Raw genomic sequence first — 24127 nt, forward strand, 5'->3', positions numbered from 1 at the left:
CCAGGTAGCGTGAACAAAAAGAAAAATACATATGTGTAAGTGAAAGGACCAAGACTAAGAAAGAGTTTTTAAATAGTGTTCTTTTAGAAGTTATTAAAAATGGGTAGGGATTGAGCACGTCTTATATCAATGGGCAAAGCATTCCACAACCTTACAGACTGGAAAGTGAAGGAAACTGGAGACTAACAAAATATATGGGAATATTAAAAAAAGACCTCAAAATTAAAGTTTTTTTTAAACATACAATAAGGAAAAAAAATGATACCATTCGATTCTTTACATTTTATTAAAAAAAATATTGTACAGCAACTATATACATATACGCAATATTTCACAGTCAAAATCGTAATTTCCTTGTTTTCCATACATCGAAACGGCTTCTAAACAAAATGGCAATACATCGTGATGTAACGATGCATTGCCAATTTGTTAGGAGCGTTTCGTCAGAAAAGTGCGATTGTTAAAATTTGTCAACTACCCTATTGAGTGGCCAATTAAAACAAGTCTCGCGATCCGCATCCGTAAACAAACTTCGTAAAATCGACATTTCAAAACTATTTGACTACCCATGCATAGTAAAAATCATTATTAGGTCAGTTATAACCATTTCTTTGAGGAAATAAGTTTAACATTTTTGGGAAAAAATATCCACACAAGTTAAAGTGTGATCGGTAAACGTAGGGTACCTGTTGTCGTGTCCAGAGCCTCCACTTTTCGCGCTGCAAATGCTTTTGGTCTCGACGTTCCCGTCTAGATCGAAGGTGGTCTCGTAGTTGTCCTTATACTGCGAGTTGCTGGTTCTATTCTGCGAGTGGTCCTGGTCGTAGATGGAGGGCGTGTGGTCGTCGCGCAGGTAATCCTCCTTGGAGTCGTTGAGGTGCGACACGACGGAGTCGTTGTCGAGTTTGAGCGTGTTGTTGTTGTAGGGCGTGAGGGTGTCGTTGGCGTCGCGGTAGGGTGAGTAGGCGCGGTCGGGGCTCATGGGGCGGTAGTCGTCGGCGTGCGGTGCGTCGTCCACGGACGTCGGCGACATGGCGCCGGACAGAGCGCGCCCGCCCTCTGGCGACCTAGCGCCATAACGTACACAAGCGATGTGGTGAGCAGGTGAAACGGGCATGCAAACATATTCAACAAGTAACAAAATAAACACGTCAGAGATGGCAAGCGACGGGTTGATAATGTTCTAGTGAGATTATAGTGTTAGGAAAATAGTGAAAAAAATAAAAACAAACGTTTCACTACTTTCTTAGATGATTAATAAAAACATCAAAAGTAGTCAACAACGGGCTGATTAAACAGACCAAATAATGTAGAAAGTGCATGAATGATTTAAAAAATTCTAGTTCATTTGAAGTAATTGATTGCGAACAAACAACATCTAACGATTACTAGGACAACAGTACAACACTAATCACGACAACTATGAGAGGTGTGGAGTCACAGAGAGCGTTACTCACCTGTCGTATATGGAGCCGGAGCCGAAGTGTTGCGACTGCGAAAGGTTTCGGTTGAGAATGTTCTCTTGGTTCGGGTCCACGAATCGGAATGTCGACACTCGGCCGAATTTCAGTAAACAGCCGTGCTGTCAACACATAGAAATAGATAAGTACTAAAAATGAACAAAGAAGTATAAAATTAGTTACTGGCAAAAATGTTTTTGCTGACTGTTCTTCTTCTCATTTGCATGTCTACCCAGTACTTCTCGAGGCCTTTCTAATGAGCCTAAACTCGACGTGTTTGTATTTTTCCATCGAGGATTTCCGTTGGCTACCTTTCGACTGTATAATTAGATCGGATATAAATAAAAGTGTATAAAATGAATACAGACTGCCGTTGACAATTTGGTAAGCCGTTTCTGCTGTAAGGCGTGCTTAAGAAATGCATACATTTAAAAAATATTACACACGCAACACACATACTTTTCTGTTCTGTATGCCACTCTATTAGACCCCAATACTCCTTCCTATCTTAAAGCCCGGTTTAAATTTTATTTCCTCGCTTAGATGCTCTCAAAATCTGCTACTTGTTCCCCCTCCCTCTTGTTCAAAATTTTACATCAACTCTTTCAGTTTTCGTGCTGTCCGGCTCTGAAATAATCTGCCCATTAATATTAGACGTGCTAAATCAATCCCCATTTTTAAAAACCTATTAAAAGATCATTATCTGTCTATTTCATAAAGATCCTGTTTTCCTTTAATTTATTTGTCGTTATTATGGCTTCCTTTGTCATATATTTGTATACATGTAGTCTAGTTTAACTATATATGTGTAGTATATGTATTATATTGTTTTTATTGTTTTCTTTATTTTGCACCACCCGATAACTACCGCTTCGTTCGCCATCTCTCTATCTGAAGGTTGTCCTGGAAGAGATCGCTGTTTAGCGATGTCCGCCTGTTGTTACCTACCAATTTATATCTTTTCTATTTATATTTCTGTATCTGGTAAGTAAGAAGCGCTGGTGGCCTAGCGGTAAGAGCGTGCGACTTTCAATCCGGAGGTCGCGGGTTCAAACCCCCGGCTCGTACCAATGAGTTTTTCGGAACTTATGTACGGAATATCATTTGATATTTATACCAGTCGCTTTTCGGTGAAGGAAAACATCGTGAGGAAACCGGACTAATCCTAACAAGGCCTAGTTTCCCCCTCTGGGTTGGAAGGTCAGATGGCAATCGCTTTCGTAAAAACTAGTGCCCACGCCAATTCTTAGGATTAGTTGTCAAGCGGACCCGAGGCTCCCATGAGCCGTGGCAAAATGCCGGGATAACGCGAGGAAGATGATGATATGTCTGTATCTTTTTTCATGTAGTGTGCAGTGCCCAATAAAGCATTTTATTATTATTATTACATATAAACATAATAGCTAAAGGACCTTGTCCCACTGATTTATTGCATCGTTGTAAGTGCTTTTAGTTTCCATTATTAACGAAGTATAACCGAAAACCTAGAATTATTCATGACGAAACGGGATTCAATATTCACCGCAAGGCTTTGTTAGTCTATATCTATACTTATTCATATGTAATTGCGTGAAAATCAGAGCTTCAATTTAATGCATAACAGTTGCCTAGTTATTGTGTACACATGGCACTAGGATACTATTATTTCTAATGCGTAAGGGAAAATGGAACAAATGAAACAGCAGCGCGCAATGGCCGGGAGGCGGACATCAATAAATAGATGACGTTTCACAGCGCGCCCGCAGGCGGTCGAAACGACACAACAATCGTTATGCCCACACTAAAAAATAATGGAATCACCCTATTTTATGAGGCGAATGTAACGCGAACGAAGGAATAATATCTAGGACACTAAAGGCAACATAAGAATTTAAATTTTAAAAAGTCTGGAACACGTTTGATTCGAAAGCGGAATAAAGATTTTCCTCAGTGTTCATTAAAATCGTAATATGAAATGAATAATTGATTTCCCAAGTAAGAGATAAGTGAAGCATGTTTTGGTATGAGGGACTTGACAGCTTGACACTGACAGAAAACTGTCTGGAATAACAACCATCCTTCCTCACTAATCGGTTAATTGAGATGCTGTCATGGCTTGGCGTGGCTTGAATAGAGCCTTGTTTATGCTACAAAGTCAGAATTTAGGCCAAAGTGTTTTGTTGCTCTTAATTTGTTTCGAAACATTTTCCTTGTATTCAAGTTCTAAACTTGAAAAGTCCATTGACGGCCAAGTTTACAAAATGATTTTCAAGCTTCCAAGCACGTGCGGCTACATGTACAACACTAATTGTATCTACCTCTTGTAACGTAATAAGACAACAACCTTCGATAACCCAGTTTAGGCTGCATCTATTTAAATGATTTAAAGAAAAATGTTTTTTTAACAATTAATATATTTTTGGAATCCTATAACGATGAATAATGTAACGTCCTTATTTATTTATTTAGCAATTGACATGAATAATGTACATATTTAAAATTTGTAATATAATGTTGTATTAATTTTAATATTTAAATGATATTATGTTTGTAATTTTTTTTAATAATTGTTATTGTGTAGTTTAGGCAGTGTGTGATATAATTTTACATATGTATATGACCATGATATATGTATATGTATGTATATATTTTTTATTAACATCCCAAATTAATTATCTTTTTGGATACAACCGAGACCAAGGCAATCTAGAGCGATGCGAATAGGGGTACCATTCATTTGGTTACCGGTAGCGGTAGTAAATGCGGCGTCTCTTGACGCGAAAGTGTGCTTAACGTATGCAGAGTGAAATCTGGACAAAATTCAATATCGTATTAAATAAAAACAACATCTTCTCTTTTTAATTTCAATGAAATTTAACTCATATCTTTTAATTCATATGTACAATTAACGTAGTTGCAGAATTTATGGCTAGACTACCTAGTACGACCCCCTAGCCCCTACCTACCCTAGCACCTAGTATGATAGCTGCCGCCTCGCCCGCCGCTGTCGCACAGTACGGCTGGGCTGGAGCGAAGGCCCTTAAGCCTTGAGCGCCGCGCCGTTCCGTTGCCTACTCCACCTGGACATTCGGTTACCTGCAGCGGCAACGAGTGCGGTGCGATCGCGCGGCGCCCGTTGACATACACGTGCGCGTCGGCATGCAGCGGCGTCACCACGTAGCCGCCCGCCTCGCCCGCCGCCACCACGCAGTGCCGCGGCTGGATCGACGGCCCGTACAGTTGGAGCGCCGTACCGTTGCCCGACCCCACCTAACCACAACGTTATGAGGAGAATGTTAGTTTTTTATAGCAATAATCACAGTACGGTGATCAACAGGTAAGCATTGAGTGCACAATGCTAACACATGTAGGTAAAAAAAATACTATGAACGTCTGACACGGCTCAACGTATGAAAGACACGCTCCTATAGGCGCATTGCCATCACACGATTCACACGGGAATTAATGCACCATTTAGTGCGCGTAATATTCCGCAGTTCAGCGCGTTTTTGGGCAAAAGGCAACACTTTGTTGGTTGCCACTTTATATGCAATAGGTAATAGGGTGGTCCTTATTTCTCGATTTCTGAAAAGTGAATGGGGCACCTCTTTAAATTGTTATTTAGCATGAGTTATTTCCACACAATTTTTTTTAATTTTTTTTATTTAGTTTTAGAGGTCGCTACCGAAGGTCAAAGTTTTAAAAAATGTAAAAAAATATAACAATTTTATGAATCGAGCCAACTATTTATTCGTGCGTTTTTGTTATAAAATTTTGACTTGTTAAATGAAATCAAGTGCCGTTGCCTACTAGCGATGCACTGACGCGTCCTCCACCCCCCTCTCACACCCCCGCGATGCGACCGCGTGGGACGATCTTCAGTCCATTTTCGTTATTGTGAGAGTCTGCACGTAATCCTCAAGCGTATCGTTGTGAAGTATTGTAATGGCGTCTACAAGCAGTGGAATACGCGTCTCAACGCGAAATACAACTAACATCTGGCTTATAGGCCAGTTAACACCAAGTTTGAAGCAAACAAAATTGCCGTCAATACGTGAAGTGCTAAGTTTGTTTTTTCACTTTAAAACCGATGAAAAAAAAACTATAAGAGAGTCTGCGACGGCGACCGCCCATTCCGTCTTGACCATATGGGAAAAAGCTGCAATACCAACAAGATTAAAGAAACATGTAATAGCCAAAATTGAATACCACTTTAAAGAGTGGCAGAAACTTAAAAAAAATAAAGAAAATGCTTCAAAACGCTCCGCTGTAACAGAAAAAAAAGAACAAGAATGGCTAAACCAAATAGAACAATTATTCGACATTGCGCACGCGAAAGCCTTAGATATGATGACTATCGAAGAAGATAAACAATTCTTACTGCAACAACGCGTTAATCGGGCAGGCATTATGACTACAGTGGACAAAAAAAGTTTACAGAAAGAGGCTCAAAATTTAAAGAAAGAAGCAAACCTACAAAAACGCCGCAAACGCGAAGAACAAAAAATTCATGCTCTGCGAGGAATACATAACTTTTCATCTACATCTAGCAGTGAAAATCCCACGCCAACACCTGACATGAACGACGAAGCAGGGCCCTCAACACTTCCAACACCGCCACCACAAAAGCGAGGAAGAAAGCTTTTGATTGATCCCCACGTAGCGGCGAGTCTTGATGCCGCTAAATTAACTGACAGGAAAGCCACTATCGTCTTAGCATCTGTTTTAAAAAAAACTTGTACAGAACCTCAAAAGTTCAACATTAATCGTTCTTCGATTCGCCGGCAGCGGATAAAGCATCGTAAAGTCATAGCAAAGTGTCTAAAAAAAGAATTTAAGCCCGATTTGCCCTTAACAATACACTGGGATGGTAAACTTATTGAAGATATAACAGGACATGAAACGGTGGATCGCTTACCAATATTAGTGTCTGGGCATGGAGTAGATCAGCTGTTGGCAGTTCCTAAACTTGAACGCGGAACCGGTGAAGCATGTGCCTCTGCTGTTCATGAAACAGTACAGACATGGGGATTAAGTGACAAAGTTAAATGCTTATGCTTTGACACAACGGCAGTTAACACTGGACTGCGAAACGGATGCTGCGTTATTTTAGAACAAAAAATGGAGAAAGATATGCTTTGGCTCGCCTGTCGCCATCACATAATGGAAATTATGTTAGAAGCCATCGCAAATCAAGCCCTTGGTCCATCTAGTGGCCCAGAAGTTTTGTTATTTAAAAGGTTCAAAAAGAATTGGACCCATATTAATCCTAAGGATTACAAGAATGTTATTTCTGATCCCGAGTCTGCCAAATATGTTGAAAATATCTCTTCAGGAATGATTTCTTTCGCACAGGATCAATTGCGTGAATACCAACCGCGTGATGATTACAGAGAGCTATTAAATCTCACAATCATTTATTTGGGAGGTATTCCCGACAGTGGAGTCGCATTCAGAATGCCTGCAGGCCTTCACCGTGCTCGTTGGATGGCAAAAGCGATGTACTGCTTCAAATTATTTATGTTTCGGCATCAATTTAAAATGACCAAAAGAGAAGAAAAAGCAGTAAAAGATATTTGTACTTTTACTGCCGTCATATACGTGAAGTATTGGTTCGAAGCACCTGCTGGGCAATGTGCACCACGAAATGATTTGAACCTGCTGAAAGACCTCATAACATTTAAAAATATTAATCTGGCGATGGCCAACGTTGCTTTGAAAAAGGTTTTAGGTCATTTATGGTACCTAAGTGAAGAACTTGTTTCATTTGCATTTTTCGACGACAAGCTTCCGATTGAAGTAAAGAAAAAAATGGTGATGGCACTAAAAAATGAAGGGCTGGAGTATTGTCCCAAAAGAATAAGCCTAGACGCCAAACATATCATGGAAAAAGATATTGAAGACTTTGTCACAAGTAACTCTTTAAGGTTCTTCCAAATACTTGGCATTTCATCACGGTTTTTTAACAAAGATGTTGAAAATTGGGAAGGTGACGAAGACTTTAAAGCGGCAAAAAAAATAGTACAATCCATGCGGGTGGTAAATGACATCGCAGAACGCGGAGTGGCATTGATGGAGGAATACAATAAGCTATTAACAACTAATGAAGACCAAAAACAGTATTTGCTTTTAGTAGTAAAACAATTCCGAAAAAAGTACCCCAACGCCCAGAAATCCACCCTTTTATCCTAATTTGTTATTTATGTTGTTGTTGTGTTATGGATACCTGATTGTGTAGTTGATTCAGATGTCCATTTTAGAGATTATAACTGCAATCTTTAACACTTCAGAGTTTTTTTTACAATAAATCTGATTTTGCATGTAATACGTTTGTTTAATTTTATTTCACAAAGTTCAAGCTGCGGTAGCGACCTCTAATTATTGTCCAAAAATTATGAAAAAAATACTCTTACCTATTTTAATGTTAAATAATCAAAAGAAATGGTGCCCCGTTAAAAAATCGAAAAAAAATTTTTTTTTGCCATATAAGGACCATCCTAATAGGTAAGTACGGCTCCTGTCGTAAAGACACAATTCGAGACCGTCCTTATGGAAAATAACTGACAATGTTACTTTGTGCCTAACACGCCACACCTCTAAGTAAATCTGTCTTTGTAAATGCGCTTTCCGCAACTTGAGCCTTATAATCGTTGATCGAGCTTTTGATAAGGCGCAACGTCTACAATCCTAAACATATCGCAAGGGGAGCAAAGAAACGAAGGACCCACCTAAGGGTAACTAAATTATACACGCTTGTTATAGAAGTCCCACTTAATATTCATCTTCGCTAGTGGAAAAAATTAAGAATGTCTAATCAAGCCAACTCCGAAAATTATAATATTAATAGACTGCGGTAGTAATTAAATTAGGAATGGTACGTTTGTAAGAACACCACTAACAAGTTTTGAAATCTTGCCATACCTACGTTAGGTTTTAGAAACGACAAGCAAATACGACTGTACTTTAAATATGTATGTAAGTAATTATTTTTTATGTAACTGACAGTGTATGATTATTACCAATAAAATTATATTCTATTCTATATTCTATTCTATGATGAGATTGATGAGTATTATGAGTATGGATCACAAAATAGCCAATTTATTTTGGTTTAATATTCAAATGGAATACACTGAAATTAGCATAATAATACAATATCAAGAGAACAGATTCAGAATTAAAATATTATAGTACATATGTGACATAGTTAACCTTTGTTATTATACCTACACAAAGTTACGCTAAAATTATACAGAAGTTTATGCACATATATACGTCGTATCTGCAAAACAATACTGTTTCTGTGAATGGAAGGGCGTCTTCCGACTTAGCGAAGGATTCATTCTAGTCCACACAAAGCACGCCTACACTATACCCATTGAATTCTCATCAAAGGGCACCTCCTTCGCAGTTGTTACATTTAATACTATTTAACACGTAATTCTCTGATACGATTGACGGCGTAGGCTTCTAACATAATGAGAGTTCGAATAAAGATGCATATTTAACTAGTTAAACATAATAAAATTATTCATGAAACATACAGTGTATTTTGATTTTGATTGTGCCGGGCTGATGGCAAAAGGCCAGATGGTCTTACATTGGTTCCTTGGCAGAAGGGTCGGTGCCTCTTATGGGACGCAACGTGTGTTAGCTAGCACCTTTGCCCCGTCCCATATGAGTCACACTATTAGTGCTGCTGGTTCAGCTGCGGAGTATGCGGCTAAACAGAAGCATACGAAGTACTCTGCCTTGGAACCAATGTATGATTTTGTCGATTTATTGTCGGTTGTCAATAAGGCGCTATTTCCATACAGCTTCAATTTGAAATCAACCTTATTGACAAGCGACAATGTGGTACCTTTTGGTTGAAAATGTCACATTTGTTACTACTTATAGGTAATAAAAGTGTACTCGTATGTTCTGTGTTAAAGTGAGGTGAAAGCATGTGTCATTACGAGTAACATTTGTTGAGACATAAGGTTTTCTCACATTATTTAACATCAGCCTTGGACACACAAATAGCTGCAATGTAAAGGAGTTTGAACCTCGGGGCTTCATATTATCGCCATTTGATCGACGGAAAGTATCTTATCTAAGAAAATTATATTAAATAGAGGGGTCCACCACTGATTGGATGATTTGGATGACTGAACGAGTAAAAGACGTAGGTTGCAAACAGTGGATAGTAAGCATAAGTATTCATTTGCTCTAAAAGTATCCGACGAGTCGACACTATTTACGATACGCTTGATCATCTAAACTTCGTCTTGTAATAATTGGTTACAATAAAATGGATATAAATTCAGATATTCCGATCGATGTTTAAATTTGTAATTGACAGAGTCTACTTAAATTTGTCTAATCGTTATGTATATAATGTATTTATGGATTACTAGATAAATGTACACTCTTTTGCGGTGTCTGATGCACCAGTTAAGCGCATCACAGACTGAGCGATAATATATCGGCAGATACCGTATGATACGGCATCTGCCGATATCATTTACCTACTATTTGATAGAGTCCACACACGACGCTTAATATATATTTTGGTATCTTACGATACCTTATCGCAAGGCATCTGCAGATGCCTTAAGATACTTAGCTTGCTGCGATATATCGCTCGGTATATTTCGTCTCTCCCACGATGTAGGTGCTAGACAGAGAGGGGATATATTTTGGTATCGTTAGCGTGTGGTGCTTAGCGATACTCTAAGAAGTCTTAAGATATCTGTCGGTATCTGCCGATAGATTATCGCTCCGTCTGTGACGAGCTTTAATTCTATCTCTTAGTAGTATCTCATTTCGTTGTACATATGTATATTGTATACCTACTTACGAGTACATGCATAAAGTTTACGACTACGCCAAGATTTAATTAACTAAAATGGCACGAATGCTTAATTGGGTTGTTTACTTTCGTTTATGATGGGCATAAAACCAATATCGATTTAACTAATTGAAAAGCTTATTAAAAAGACACTCAAAACACAGACACATACGGTACACATACTCGTACATAGATACGCTCGCCCACAATCAAAAGTCAGCACTATTTCTCAGAAACCAACGACATGTGTCACACGATGGTATTGTCATTGCCACCACATTAATAATGGTTAGTTTCACTAGACTTATATTGAGCGGGATATGGACCGTGATTACCTTTTGTATTGTTTGTTTGATGTTACTGCGTCGAAATATCGGGTGCTCGAAAACAATACAAAAGATAATCACGGTCCATATCCCGGTCAATATAAGTCTACAATTACGGGTGTCCCTAATTTGGTTTATCTCTTCATCTTTTAATACGTGTATTGATGAATAATGATTGAGGGGGTAAATAAGGTAAGGACACTACAACGATTATGCTTACATAATAAAATACCTGGCTTACATAATGTTTATCTTTTGGTCGCGCAGTCGACCTGTCACTAACTGAATATCCTAAATAGAAGATACCAAGTAGAGGCGTGAAGCGAAGCTTAAATGCAGCACGGTGCATGGAGTCACATCTTGCGGTCTTTTTGCGCCGCCGCCGGCGGACACCTCTTGATTTGCGAGCCGGGAAACCCTGGACAACGCTCTTCTAGACTTGGCTTTCGATTTTTGATGTTGGTTGGTTCTTCTTGGGTTGTTTCTTGGTTCCTGACGCTGGTTGGTTCTGACTGCGTGTTTTGAAAACTGAGTTTTCTTTTTTCTTTTCTCTTCTTTCTTGGTTCCGTGGTGGTTGCTTGGTTCAGTTTCTTGGTTCGCTGGTCTGGATCGCCATCAAATAATAGGATTGAACTTGTTATATAGTTTCGAGCAGGTGATGGGAGTAGGTAGTGATAGTATAAGAACGTATATTCTCTAAATGCCTGCCTATATATACATGTTAGGTTGCGCTGACACAAGCAATATGCGTTTATGTCGCAGTGAACCAAATCGTTACTGCTAAACACGGAAAGTGGACATTTGCCACATTACATAACAAACACTTTATTGTACGAAACAAGGATAGGTTACAGCAGATATAAAATTAAAAGTACAAAGGCAAACTTATGAGTCATGTTATGTTATGAGTGTTATGAGACAGTGGTGTTACCTCGAGCATGTCGCCGGTGATGCGCACGCGGCGGCCGTTCTCGAGCGAGGAGCCGTCGGGCGCCACCTCGACGAGCACGGGCTCGCAGCCAGGCCGCGCGCTGCTGCCGCCCGCGCCGCAGCCCGCCCCGCAGCCGGCGGTCTTCTTCTTGCGCCGTCGCGGCTGCGAGTCCGCCGGCCGCCGCCGCACGTGGAACATGATGGAGCCTGAAAAACAACCAATCTTCACCCAAGTAGCACAGATAGCTGTATAACTACTCACTTTTAGTTCTATTTAACGCTCGGTGCGTAATAAGACACTTATAAGAACACACCCGTGGTCCTACAGCTGTATAATAGCTCCCGCTAGCTAGCTAGCTTAAATAGCTTAGGGCTGATTAAAAGCTGCATTACAGCTCTGAAAACTACCATTAATACGCAAAGAGTGATATAAAGGTTATTTGCTACGATCCTATACAGCTTTAAGGGTTATCAAATGCTTTAACCGTAATAAGGTCTGTTTAGTGGATAAAATTACGCCATGTGCTGTATAAGAAGGTAATTGTGGACTTTTATTACGCTGCTTTTGGTTCACTTGTGCCCCCCTAGGCACAAGTGAACCATTATGAAGCTGATAGACGTATAATGGAACACATGTGGCGCATAATACAGCTTATCGCTGAACACGTTTACCGCTAACCAGCTTTTATTACGCTGCTTTTCAAGGGAGCACAAGTGAACCATTATGAAGCTGATAGACGTATAATGGAACACATGTGGCGCATAATACAGCTTATCGCTGAACACGTTTACCGCTAAGCAGCTTTTATTACGCTGACTTATTAAGGGAGCACGAGTGAACTATTATGAAGCCAATAGACGTATAGTGGAACACATATGGCACATAATACAGCTTATCGCTGAACACGTTTACCTCTAAGCAGCTTTTATTACACTGACTAGTGTCCGTATAATACCTGTTTAATGGTTCACATTTCAGTTAAAGGTGAGCTTGTGAACAATTATACTTAAAGTAAAAAGCTTACGACTGCTTACATGTTCACACGTTCAATTCTATTTGAGTTCGAACCTTTTAACAGTACACAAACAAATCATTAAACAGACGTTTGCTGCTTATAAGAATTTTAACGATTCATGTCGCTGTTTAACATTGACCGCCATTTTATCGTATATAACCTATACATTTTCAGATTACTTTTCCAACTTTTATAGGGTTTTGTGCATGAGTTCTTAACCTATTCCATTAGTTTCGTACTTCGTAATTACGAAATATTAACTTTTTATCTTATAATTCTGTTCAAACCCCAGAAATTGTTTTTACACATAGCTTATTTATATCATTAAATTAAATAAAAACTGATTATTTTCGTGGCGCACTAAAATTTTCTTAGATAATGTATATATATATAATGTCAATAAACTTGCATTCCCAAACATCTTTCTCGCATTAATACCACTGGGGGAATATCTGTATAACACTTAACAAAATATTATTAGTATTGTGATGGCGGCCGTTTGCTTATGTTACCTGCATTCACTTTAAACTTATAAACTAACAGAGCTGCCTTTGTATTTATTTGACATTAATTCTCTTTTATTCAGCCCAACGTCAACTTTTCCCGGTATTAGGGCGTACATGTGAAATATTTGCTGAATAATGGGTAACTGGTGGTCTCTTACCCAGTTAAAATACAGCTCTTATAACTCCTGTTGCCCCTTATAACTCCTTTAAATTGCTGCCACAACGCTCTTAAGCAGCTATGTGAACTTAAAGCTGCCAAAATCTGTGCCCATTTAAGAGTTATAAGAGCTGAAAACTCGCTGATTCTACTCTTATACAGCTTTTATATTCAGCTTCAAGCGTATTCGTACTCCATTATTCGGCTGCTATACAGCTATCTGTGCTACTTGGGCAGTAACCATGTAAGGTTTATGACATTCAAGTTTCAAATCATTTCCATAAAGAGTTCGGGAAAATCCCACAAGACATAAGGAAGGTTTTTAAAGTTTCCTATAAGAAATTTAAAAAAATAAAAAGATTTTTCACATGGAGATATTGGAAAATATTAAAAACATCTGTATTTATATAAATATTGATAGAGCGCAGGTACTCTATTCATCAAACATAACATTGAATTGAAATGAGCGAATAAGTACGTACAGTCCGCTGCTGAGAAATGACCCCCTTTAGTTAATTTTATTCGTGCCGGCATCCGTAAACAATATTGTTTCGATATAGACCTCAGCGGAGTCTTGTAGACTCGACCAAATTAGCTTTCTTACTAAGTGCTTCACACGCTTAAAGCCTTGAGTCTTGAAAGCTTGACCGAGGCTTAGGTTACATCGCTAGACTGAATAATAATAAAGAGGCTGTAGAAGAAGAGTATGGTGTTTGGTGTATGTGTGGAGGAGCACTGATGTCAAATTAAGTCTATGTTAAATAAACCAATATGTAACATTGCACACAATTTTATAGAAGTATCGAGGCTTTACATAGGTGTTTAAGAATTATATTACCGTATTTTTATTGGTGAAGTTTGTAAGACTTTTATCTACTTTTATAAACGATTGAGCGCCTTCGACTGGCACTGATAAGTGTGTAGTATCAAAGATATTATGTAAAGTTCCGTATAAGATAAGTAAAGTCTAAGGAAAAAACGTGCCTCGGCATATCAAGAAAAAGACTCGAATAGAAAACGCGTTTTCACTGAGACGATGCGGAAAACTAATTTTAACGAGGAAAAACTAGTTTTCACTAAAAACTCGTTTTAACGGTGACACATACATCGCAACTAACTACCTTTACGTACGGTAATATAAACTCTAAACCGAAGTTCAGTGTGGAGGTTAAAATGTAGAAAGGTACAAAATTACGCTAAATGTCAAATTTTAACTGATCCTATTAAGGCGACAAAGTAGCGGAAGCTTTCATTTACAGAGGCTTAATTAAAGTAAGTTAATTACAGCATGCGAGTAGCTCCTTCGTGTACGGAACTATTTAGTGCATAAGGGTGGTATTTCATCTGCCCAATATCATGGTCCAATGTGTATTTTGTCTCATATTTTGCTTAATGACATTGACATTGCACAAAGAAATTGGACTTTGTATTGGTATCCAAAGTCCAATTTCTAGGGTGGTACCCTAATATAAGTGACGTTAATTGCTAGCTGACCCCCGCCACTAGCCGCGCCGAAGATAAAACGAATTTGGTACATCTACAGGCGGTATTGCCCGCTCTATTGTACGTACTGCAGGTACGTGTCATTAGCGAGGTTATCGATTATAATAATCAATAAACAAATGACTCACTTAGTTTATTCAACTGCTGCGACGAATGAATCAATTTACTTTTATCATACATATGGAAACCTTTTAGCAGTCGTGACCGAAAAAATAACATTCGCGTCGTCGAAAAGGCATTGTTACATTTGTCATGTTCAGCAGTAAGTGTTAGGGTACATACTCGTGTCTGAGACGCGTTCCATTTAGTGTTATCGTGGGTATGAGAGCACTCGACCCCGCGGGGGGCGGGGTCAGGTAGACAAGCGCGCCTCTAGTGTCAAAACATCATTAGCGTCTACATGTAGTGGTGTCGCGCGACCTACTGCTGCTACGAATACGAGAGGTACGGGCTACGACCTACGACATTTCGTAGACTAATTTGTTGTAGCGCTGAAACGTTAATTTGCTACGAACTGGGTGCAGCAGCGGCGCAGCGGGCGTAGTAGCCGTGACACACTAACCGACAACCGTTTGCTTTCGTAAATTTACATAATTTCCGGAACGACGGAGTTTAAAGAGACACCCTTCTAGACTACGTTGTGGGCGGGTACACTACATCATTCCGAAAAATTTTATGCCGAATTTTAGAATGTCGAATTTTATCATTCCGATTTTTAAATGCTCGATCCATAAAAATTCCGACTGTCGTAATTACGAATGATGAATATCACGAAGATTTATATTTCCGAAAAGCAGAAAAGCCAAATTTTGTAAATTCCGAACCACATAATTCCAATTATAACAATTCCGATAGTGGCAAACACCGAATTTAACATTTACGATTTATGAAATCACGCGGAATTCGTGATTTCAATAAGAGTTTGGTTCTGACCGCGGCCGGGGTCGGTTGTGTTCCAGGGGCCCTTTACAATGGCATTCGCAATTGCATCTTGTCACCAGATGTTGACCGGACCGTGATAGTTTTTACCGACGCGAGCATCTAGATATGCAGTATACGTTTCTATAGAATATCTGCTTATCTCGTAACACGTGGGTTGGTTGTATGTGAAGTGAAACAGTGAGTGGCAATGTTAACAGTGCAATTTACCAGTGAGATTTTTCCATTTTACGTCTTTTAAATAACGGTCCGTTCTTAACAGTGTTTGTATGTAGGTACAACTACATTCTGTGTTGTTGGGGTTAAGTTAGTTTAAAAACAAACAACTTATTAGGCTACAAATTGTACGCCTGAACCTTCCTCGGGAGTCGCTCTGTTAATGGGTGAGGGCCGCATGGGGGTCCGCTCGGTGGTTTTTAGGGTTCCGTGCCGCTGTCCGTCTGTCCGTCTGTCTGTCGCCGGCCTGTGTCTCGTAAACCGTGATGGCTGGACGGTTGAAGTTTTCACGGATGATGTGTTTCTGTTGCCTGCAGCAACAGATACTAAAAAGTACGGAGCCCTCGGTTGGCGGGTCCGGCTCGCGATTGTCCGGTTTTTTTAGTTTATCCCGAACGTGCAGGCTGACAGACGCGGGGGGCGGGGGGAGGGGAGGGGGGCTCAACGAATTGCATTGTCTACACGATTCACTGCTGCAACATGTGCAGTGACAAAAAAAGGGTATCGCCACTACGCGGAATTAGAGGACTCTACCACTCAAATTTGATAGCTATGCAATCCAAGTGAGGTGCTATTTGTATGTTTCTTTGTGGTGCTATTTCTTTATGAATTGTTTAAATGAGTGTTGTTTAAGTGACAACGTGCCGTCCTCTTGTGCTCGAAGTATGGGCATCTTGGTAGACTTAGTTTTTTATAAAGGAGGCAAGCGAGCGGGGAGAATTGCATGATTGGGAATTAATGTCAGAACGGCAGAACAATAACCAAGAGGATAAAATGCTACCTAGGACATCCTAAGACGCCCAAAACCTCATCTGTTAGAAGCCGCATAAGATATAGCTACAGAGCTCCATCCCGGCATCCCTCTGAGTGGCTCAACATGGCAGACGACAAAGGCGAATTCATCAAAGCAGCAAGAGAAATATATCAACTGGACGAAACCGACAGCGAATCAGAAGAAGAAGAACCAACACCTCGAATCGACGAGCAAACGTTATCTCAAGATGATATTGGTCTCGCTTGGCACAAGATGTTATGAAGACCGAAACGAAAACGACGAGAAGCATATTATCACCAACGCTCTCCCTCGACGACATAACCTACCCCACCTATCTTCCAATATTGGCTTAAGGCTGCATAGCCGGCTGATTATAACTATCCCTTTCCCATCCCAGGGCGTGTCACTCCCCATAAAATTACGTCCCCTGGTATGCCGGCTAGTCCGGAGCAGGCATGTTCCTGGCTGGGTGTGGCGTCTCTTGTCTTGTCTTGTCTTGTCTTGTCACGCGGAATTCGTGATTTCAATAAAACCGGCCAAGTGCGAGTCGGACTCGCGCACCGAGGGTTCCGTACATTACATAATTTTAACAATGTATTTTTTATGTGAAACGTGAGTGAAAGGTAAATTGCGGTTTACGATTTATGACGTATTAAAAAAAAACTACTTACTAGATCTCGTTCAAACCAATTTTCGGTGGAAGTTTGCATGGTAAATTGTACATCATATATTTTTTTCAGTTTTATCATTCTCTTATTTTAGAAGTTACAGGGGGGGACACACATTTTACCACTTTGGAAGTGTCTCTCGCGCAAACTATTCAGTTTAGAAAAAAATGATATTAGAAACCTCAATATCATTTTTGAAGACCTATCCATAGATAACCCACACGAATGGGTTTGATAAAAAAAAAATGAGTTTCAGTTCCAAGTATGAGGAACCACAAAAACTTATTGTTTTTTTTTTTCTATTTTTGTGTGAAAATCTTAATGCGGTTCACAGAATACATCTACTTTCCAAGTTTCAACAGTAGTTCTTATAGTTTCAGAGAAAAGTGGCTGTGACATACGGACGGACGGACAGACAGACAGACATGACGAATCTATAAGTGTTCCGTTTTTTGCCATTTGGCTACGGAACCCTAAAAATTGCCATTATTCCGAAATTTTAAATTCCGATTTGACGTGATTCCTATTTTAAATATCGCAATTTTTTAAATTCATTTTCTATAAGCAGTTCCCTTCTGTGGGGGGTTGTAGTTCTAACCTAACCCACTTTTGTGGCAGTTTGTTTTCTTGTGGGTCGCAGTTCTAACCAAACCCACTTTTCTGGCGACAGTTCGTTTTCTTGAGGGTTGGCCACCCAACCAAACCGAGTTGGTGGTAACTACTGGGAAATATTTTTCTCTGTAATTATATACCAGTAGTAAAAGGTGGGGAAAAAAATCCCAGTAGTTACCACTGTTAACGACTTGATGGTAACTAGTGGGAATACCCCGTCTGTGCGGAAAGAGGAGAGTCGTGGAATGTAAGGGAGCCCATACATTTAACGACTTTTCTTTCCGCACAGACTCTAGTACCTACCGAAATATCGCTAACATATAAAAAAAAATATACGTAAATATCGTAAATTTGATAGTAGTATAAGTTTTTAGAAGTTTAGAAGTCATGTAATAAAAATGTTAGATATAGACCTAACTAATGTCATTACCGGGTCTAACGCGATTAAATTTCATTATTTTACCTTTTTTTCCGACGTTTCAACTAGGTTGCACTAGCTGTGGTCACGGAAGACTGTCTTCCGTTCCGTGAAGGTAAAATAATGAAATTTAATCGCGTTAGACCCGGTAATGACATTAATTATGTGAACAAAACGCGAGAGTTGAAAGTGTTATATAGACCTAACTATATAAAAGCTACAGCAGCCTGGTAAAATAAACCTCGAAAGCACGGGAAAGGACGGATCACGCGAAATCTCCTGATCTCATTTTCAATCTAATTCGGCGGCGGCGAATCAATCATAACAGCAAACAGAGCCGCTGATATGCTGATCGATCTAACGAACAAAAGCGATCAGCCATTATTAATTGACAATGACAACTCATCGAAATAACAGCGCTTTCTACACCTATTAATTCTTCGCCGAGAAAATACAATAAAAGTATTATTTGAACAACCTTTTTTGTATGCCTAACTTATATGTAATATCGTGACCGCAAACCTGGTTAAATATGCGCATCAATTCCGGCGCTTGTATTTAGCGACAAACAAAATACCGGCGTACGCTGAAAGCGCGTGCAAAGGTAAACTTTAGCAACAAGAGTTGTGGAATATTTACCATGTGCGATTTAGTACACGTGAAGGAGTTTTTTTCGTGTCTAATCAGCTCCGTCGCCACGTTCGTTTGACATCATTCTAAATAGTTTTCCTAGCCGCACGTCGGGTTCCACTTGGAGGCAAAATCAATAAGCAACTTGCAGTCATTTAAACATAAACTATTTATGAAGACTTGAACCCACGCCGAGTAGGAACATGTCGATATTAATTCTCCTGTGTTACACTGTTTTGATTAATTATTTATTAAGGTAATGTACAACAATTATTTCATAGATATATTAAGTATTACCTACAATGGCGCGTAAATAAAATAAAATAAGGATTTTCGTATTTAAATCAGACTGTGACATTCCACTGCCAACACTTTCTTGTGATTCAAAATGAAAACTGCTGAACAAATAGGTAATAGAAAAGCGATATTTATCGCGCGAAGTAAGGAAGTGCCATGTAAGTTTGGCTGGCAAAGGTCTCGGGTCGTGAAGTGCCTTTTGAGATATGCTGGAGCAACTCAAAATATATAAATATACGTCCAAAGCTATACACAGTGTAGCGTAGCAATAGTCAATCAATTTGCAAGCCTCGTCTTTATAAAACTGCATCATGGTTCTGTGCTAGCTACGATAAAAATGATAAAAATGTATGCGTGCGAATGCGACACGAGTAAGTCATAAAAGTGTATTAGCTAAGTGTTATTACCAAGAACAATTTCCTTTTTTCCGTTTCGAAGTCTGGAACTAAAAGATCTGTTCATCAACATGTTTGAGGAACAGCGAACTTTTGGTCGAAGTCATACTCGACACTGTTGCAGCGGTTGGTGTGTTAGTTATCCCACGTGGTTTCAATGCGGCGATCCAAATGAAACTGAATTCAATACTACCACTACTACATAGCACTGGACGCTCATAAGCAATGCAATAATGGTTTAAGAGGCCGTAGTCGATTTTGGAGCAAAAATGTAAAATTGATAGATTTAGTCGTTGAAATTATACACGTTTTGTTACGTAATATCTAAATAACAAGTATTGATTTCTATTAGCACGTCTTCTCATCTTGCCTTATAATAATGAGGTCGCGAGCGTGCGTCACCGGTAATGCATGAAGAGAAGGGGCAGTTTTTAAAAATTCATCAAAAAATCATGGTGGTAAATTATACAAATTGATGTATAAGAATAGTTTCAGCAAATGTTGTAGATTGTTTAAGTATCAAAATTACGTTGAAATTAAGTCGATTTTCAGAGAAATTGTCACTTGTTTTGAAGTAATTTCTGGAGAAAATTGATTTCGTCTAACTTTCATTTACACAACTTCAAAGTCATAATATTAAAAATGTAGTCTGATAAACGTCAAGTACACGATATGTGTAATATAAAATTACCATGTTTAGCAGTCCAAACTTTACGAAATTTACAAATAAGAGCGACAAAATCAGTGCTTTACGCGCGTTTACCTAAACTTCCATCAGAAAAGCAAACATTACTAATTTAGTGAGTCTGTTTTCAAAAAACTGATCTGATAAAAGGTAAGATAAGAAGACGTGCTAATAGAAACCAGTACTTGTTATTTCAATTAGGTAACAAAAGGTGTAAAATTTCACGGACTAAATCTATCAATTTTACATTTTTGCGACTAAAATCGACACCGGCCTCTTAAGGTAAATAAGGCACCTGCTCAGTTTTCTGTCTACGAATCTAGTGAGTTGGACGCGGGCCAACTTTATTATTATGATAGACGGTAGAGGGAAATTCAATTAATGGTCCTTTCTGACTGGAAAAGTGTTTCTATCAATAACATCTGCAATAAGGAGTGGTTTAGTAAAAAACTAGCAGTGAACTATCTGGTATTTTTTTTTCTTTTGCCAATCAAGAAATAGTATTTTTTTTTAGTAATCTGTATCCCCCACAAAACGACTACTACAAAATACTACTACTATTGCTGCTACTGCTGTGTTGTACTATAAAATAAAAATATCATATTGAAAAATATGAGATGGTTTGATTTTTCTCATTTCTATTGCAATGTACTTAGAAAACTATTGAACAACGCAATTTGACAATCTTCACTTGCCGTTTTCCACAATGTGACAATTGCATTTCCCTTTTTCACAACTTGTTTTATGTTTTTAGGAATATTATGTTACGAATAAGTTATACCAATTAAATAGATTCTTTTTGGGTAGTCAGGAAGTCTCTCCAATCTAACATCTGAAAGAGGTTTTTCTATGGGAGACAAATTTCTGTAAAAACGGCAAATACACAAAATTAGAAATTCCATGTAACTACCAAAGTGAAGTCAAATCAAAAAAGTTTAATATTGAACTTACAGAAAAACTATGTTTACGAGAAACATCTCATAAAATGTCTCAGAAGGTGAAAGCTTGAATTCGCCCTTTTATTTTAAATACGATTGTATTTAATTTTATAGAATAGTTTCTACATATTACTATAACAATGCTGTGCTTAAAAATTATCACAAAATATATTTAAAAAAAAAACCATATATGTAATGTGCTGCCACTTTTATCCGAACCACTCCTTATTTTAGACGCATTGCAGCTTCTCCTTAAGTAAGTGTTGTATCAGTAATTAAGTAGCAGAAGGGTTCGATGGTATCCGCCCCTATGAAGGGAATACAAGTTTAACGAAACCATTGTGCAAGCACTAATGAAGGGCTCTTTAATAAAGTTCTACGGGGCACTGTTCAACAATACGAGAGTCATAACTGCCTCAAGTATTAAACCTCACTGTATTTAAGGTTTATAATAACTTATTAAGGTCTACTTCCTTAAAATTTTGTATGTAATTCATTTCATTTCATTTATTTCATTCACAAGCAATAAAACATCGCATTGGAAATTATACATTAAAATACTTTTAATTACAAAAAATTACAAGCAAATATCAGCCTTTGCGAATGAAGTATTGTAACCTCCGATAATGAAGCTTATTTTAAAGACTATGAACTCTTAAGTACTAGAAATAAAGTAGAATTTTACTTATGCTGTAATTCTGTAATGCGACATGCTAAAGACAGACCAAATAATTTAAGACAATATAACAAATGTTTCACTATAAAAGTCCAAATCATTGACTATATAATTTGATTAAGAAAAAAGTGTTTTTCAAATGCACTTGCCCAAAGTTCAGTAAGATTTTTAATTGCCTCCATTAAGGCCGCTCCATCGGTTTGACGCTATCACTGTCACATTTCGCAAGAAAGAACGGGAAAAAGGCCAAGTGTCAATTTTGATCAACTTTTGATCAAATTTTGTCGAATTTTATTTATTTTAAAAACGTTGCCTGACAATATCGAAATTCGAAAGCGCTAAAATTACTATTTAAGTTAAGATTGTTTTTTTTTTCATCTTTTTTTTGTTTATACTGTCACATAAAAAATAACCGAGTAAAGTTGGATTAAAAGTCCTAGTTAGAGGTTACTTTGAGAATTAATTGTATCGAGCGAAGTGTCATAATTCGTGTATAGCTTATAAATTAAAGATAATATAATCAAGAACTACATGTATTTTTTTCCACGTCTACGAATATCAACGTTTCTTAGAAAAATATGATCATATAAGGAGATATTTCGCCTTCTGGCTCAGGGAACCGCCTTAAGCTACAAAACTGTGTTAATGATGGAAAGAAGTCCGTTATTTAGTTTGGGCACGGTCTCGCTGTACAAACACTATTGAGCGGGCCGAACGCCAAGCTTGACGCTGATGTTGTTCGAGTAACAAACCGGTCAATTCGAACAACGTGATAATTACTAGATACGAGAACAATACGAGACCTAATAGATATATACGTTAGTTTAGTCTCAACTAGTTATCTTTTGCAGTTCGATTCGAGAAACCAATTGGATGTCTAAGTAATATCTTAAGCAAAACTCGTTCAAGAGGACATTCGGAATCGCGGAAATGTCAAATTTGACATGACTTTCTTCAATATCTTGTTATCGTTTCTGTTTCATATCTAGTGGATATCTAGTTGATCATTGTTCGAATTGACCCGAAAGTCTTTACCCTCGATCGTCTACTGAATTATACAACAACTAATGGTTCCGTGGATCATTAAGGCTTCCTAGCACTAGCTCGTGTAGTCGTGAAAACTAAGTATTCTTTAATATATATGCGTTTTCATCTAGAACACTATAGGGTGGACACAACTACACTACACGTATAGGTTTTCTCATAGTTAATCAACACTACGCCAAGCACAGATTGAGCAGAGATGGGTGCGGCATTTCGCCCCGCGCTCATATGTATAAGTAGGTACAAAGTTAGTGGTTTTCGTTTACTTGCAGTAATGAACACATAGTTGTTGGGCGACGCGGTGCCGCGCCCGGCGCCCGCCCGTCTTGCGCCGGTACACCCGATGGTACTGTCGCGTCGCGTGCCTGCGTGACTTATACGCGTAATTACCCCACCTGTGGCTTCACAAACACCGCAACATTTTCATAAACAGTCGATACCATACAAATTTAAATTGCCTTTTAATTTACATTCTCCTTGACCGACTAACATGAAAACGAGTATAAGCAGCATGTATCCCATAACGCGTGTAATAAGTAGGGATATCGCGAACGAAGCGAACGGACACCGCAGCCTATGGACGCTTATAACTTCAAAGGTGTTACAGGCTTACAGGCCTTTCTCCGACAATCAGCGACATGCGGTTGATTATGTGATAATGACGATGAACAATCTAACGGCTATGCGGATTGTTGACCTCTAAGACTCCTTTAAAAGTTCATGAAGATTCGCCGTGTTCACCAGTTATAACTTAATGGATAGATCTATTTATAAAGACTAAATATGTAAATTTTTAGTACCGTATTGATTTTCATGCCATTGATGATAATAACGAGGAATACGAACGTCGCGATCTGCGTGCATACACATTGGCTCGCGACCTGAACTGAAAACTGAAAGTAGGCCGCGAATAACAAAATTCCACAACGATAAGCAAGTTTTGTCCATTGTTCTTCCTCTGATGGCTTTAATATTTAACGAACTATAAATACGTGTATAGATGCACTCAACTTCAAAATCGGACAGGAAAATGCTTTCTAAATATCTCACACAACTTTATTTGTATCTAGAACCGTTGCACAAACACAAACTGCATTTCAGAAGTTCATGTACCTATAAGTTTC

At 38.6% G+C, this 24127-nt stretch overlaps 1 protein-coding gene across 1 annotated transcript in view; it reads right to left on the reverse strand.

The window, feature by feature from the left end:
* Positions 1-24127, reverse strand: part of LOC134743252 (uncharacterized) — a 154374-nt gene that overhangs the window by 45670 nt on the left and 84577 nt on the right. Inside the window, exons 10-13 of the mRNA XM_063676661.1 lie at positions 11530-11735; positions 4536-4709; positions 1458-1582; positions 687-1067 (exon numbers count right to left, since the gene is read on the reverse strand). Of these exons, the coding sequence (XP_063532731.1) occupies positions 687-1067; positions 1458-1582; positions 4536-4709; positions 11530-11735 (886 nt within the window). The remainder of the gene's footprint in view (positions 1-686; positions 1068-1457; positions 1583-4535; positions 4710-11529; positions 11736-24127) is intronic.

Source organism: Cydia strobilella, chromosome 7 (genome assembly GCF_947568885.1).
Source record: "Cydia strobilella chromosome 7, ilCydStro3.1, whole genome shotgun sequence".
Lineage (NCBI taxonomy): Eukaryota > Metazoa > Arthropoda > Insecta > Lepidoptera > Tortricidae > Cydia > Cydia strobilella.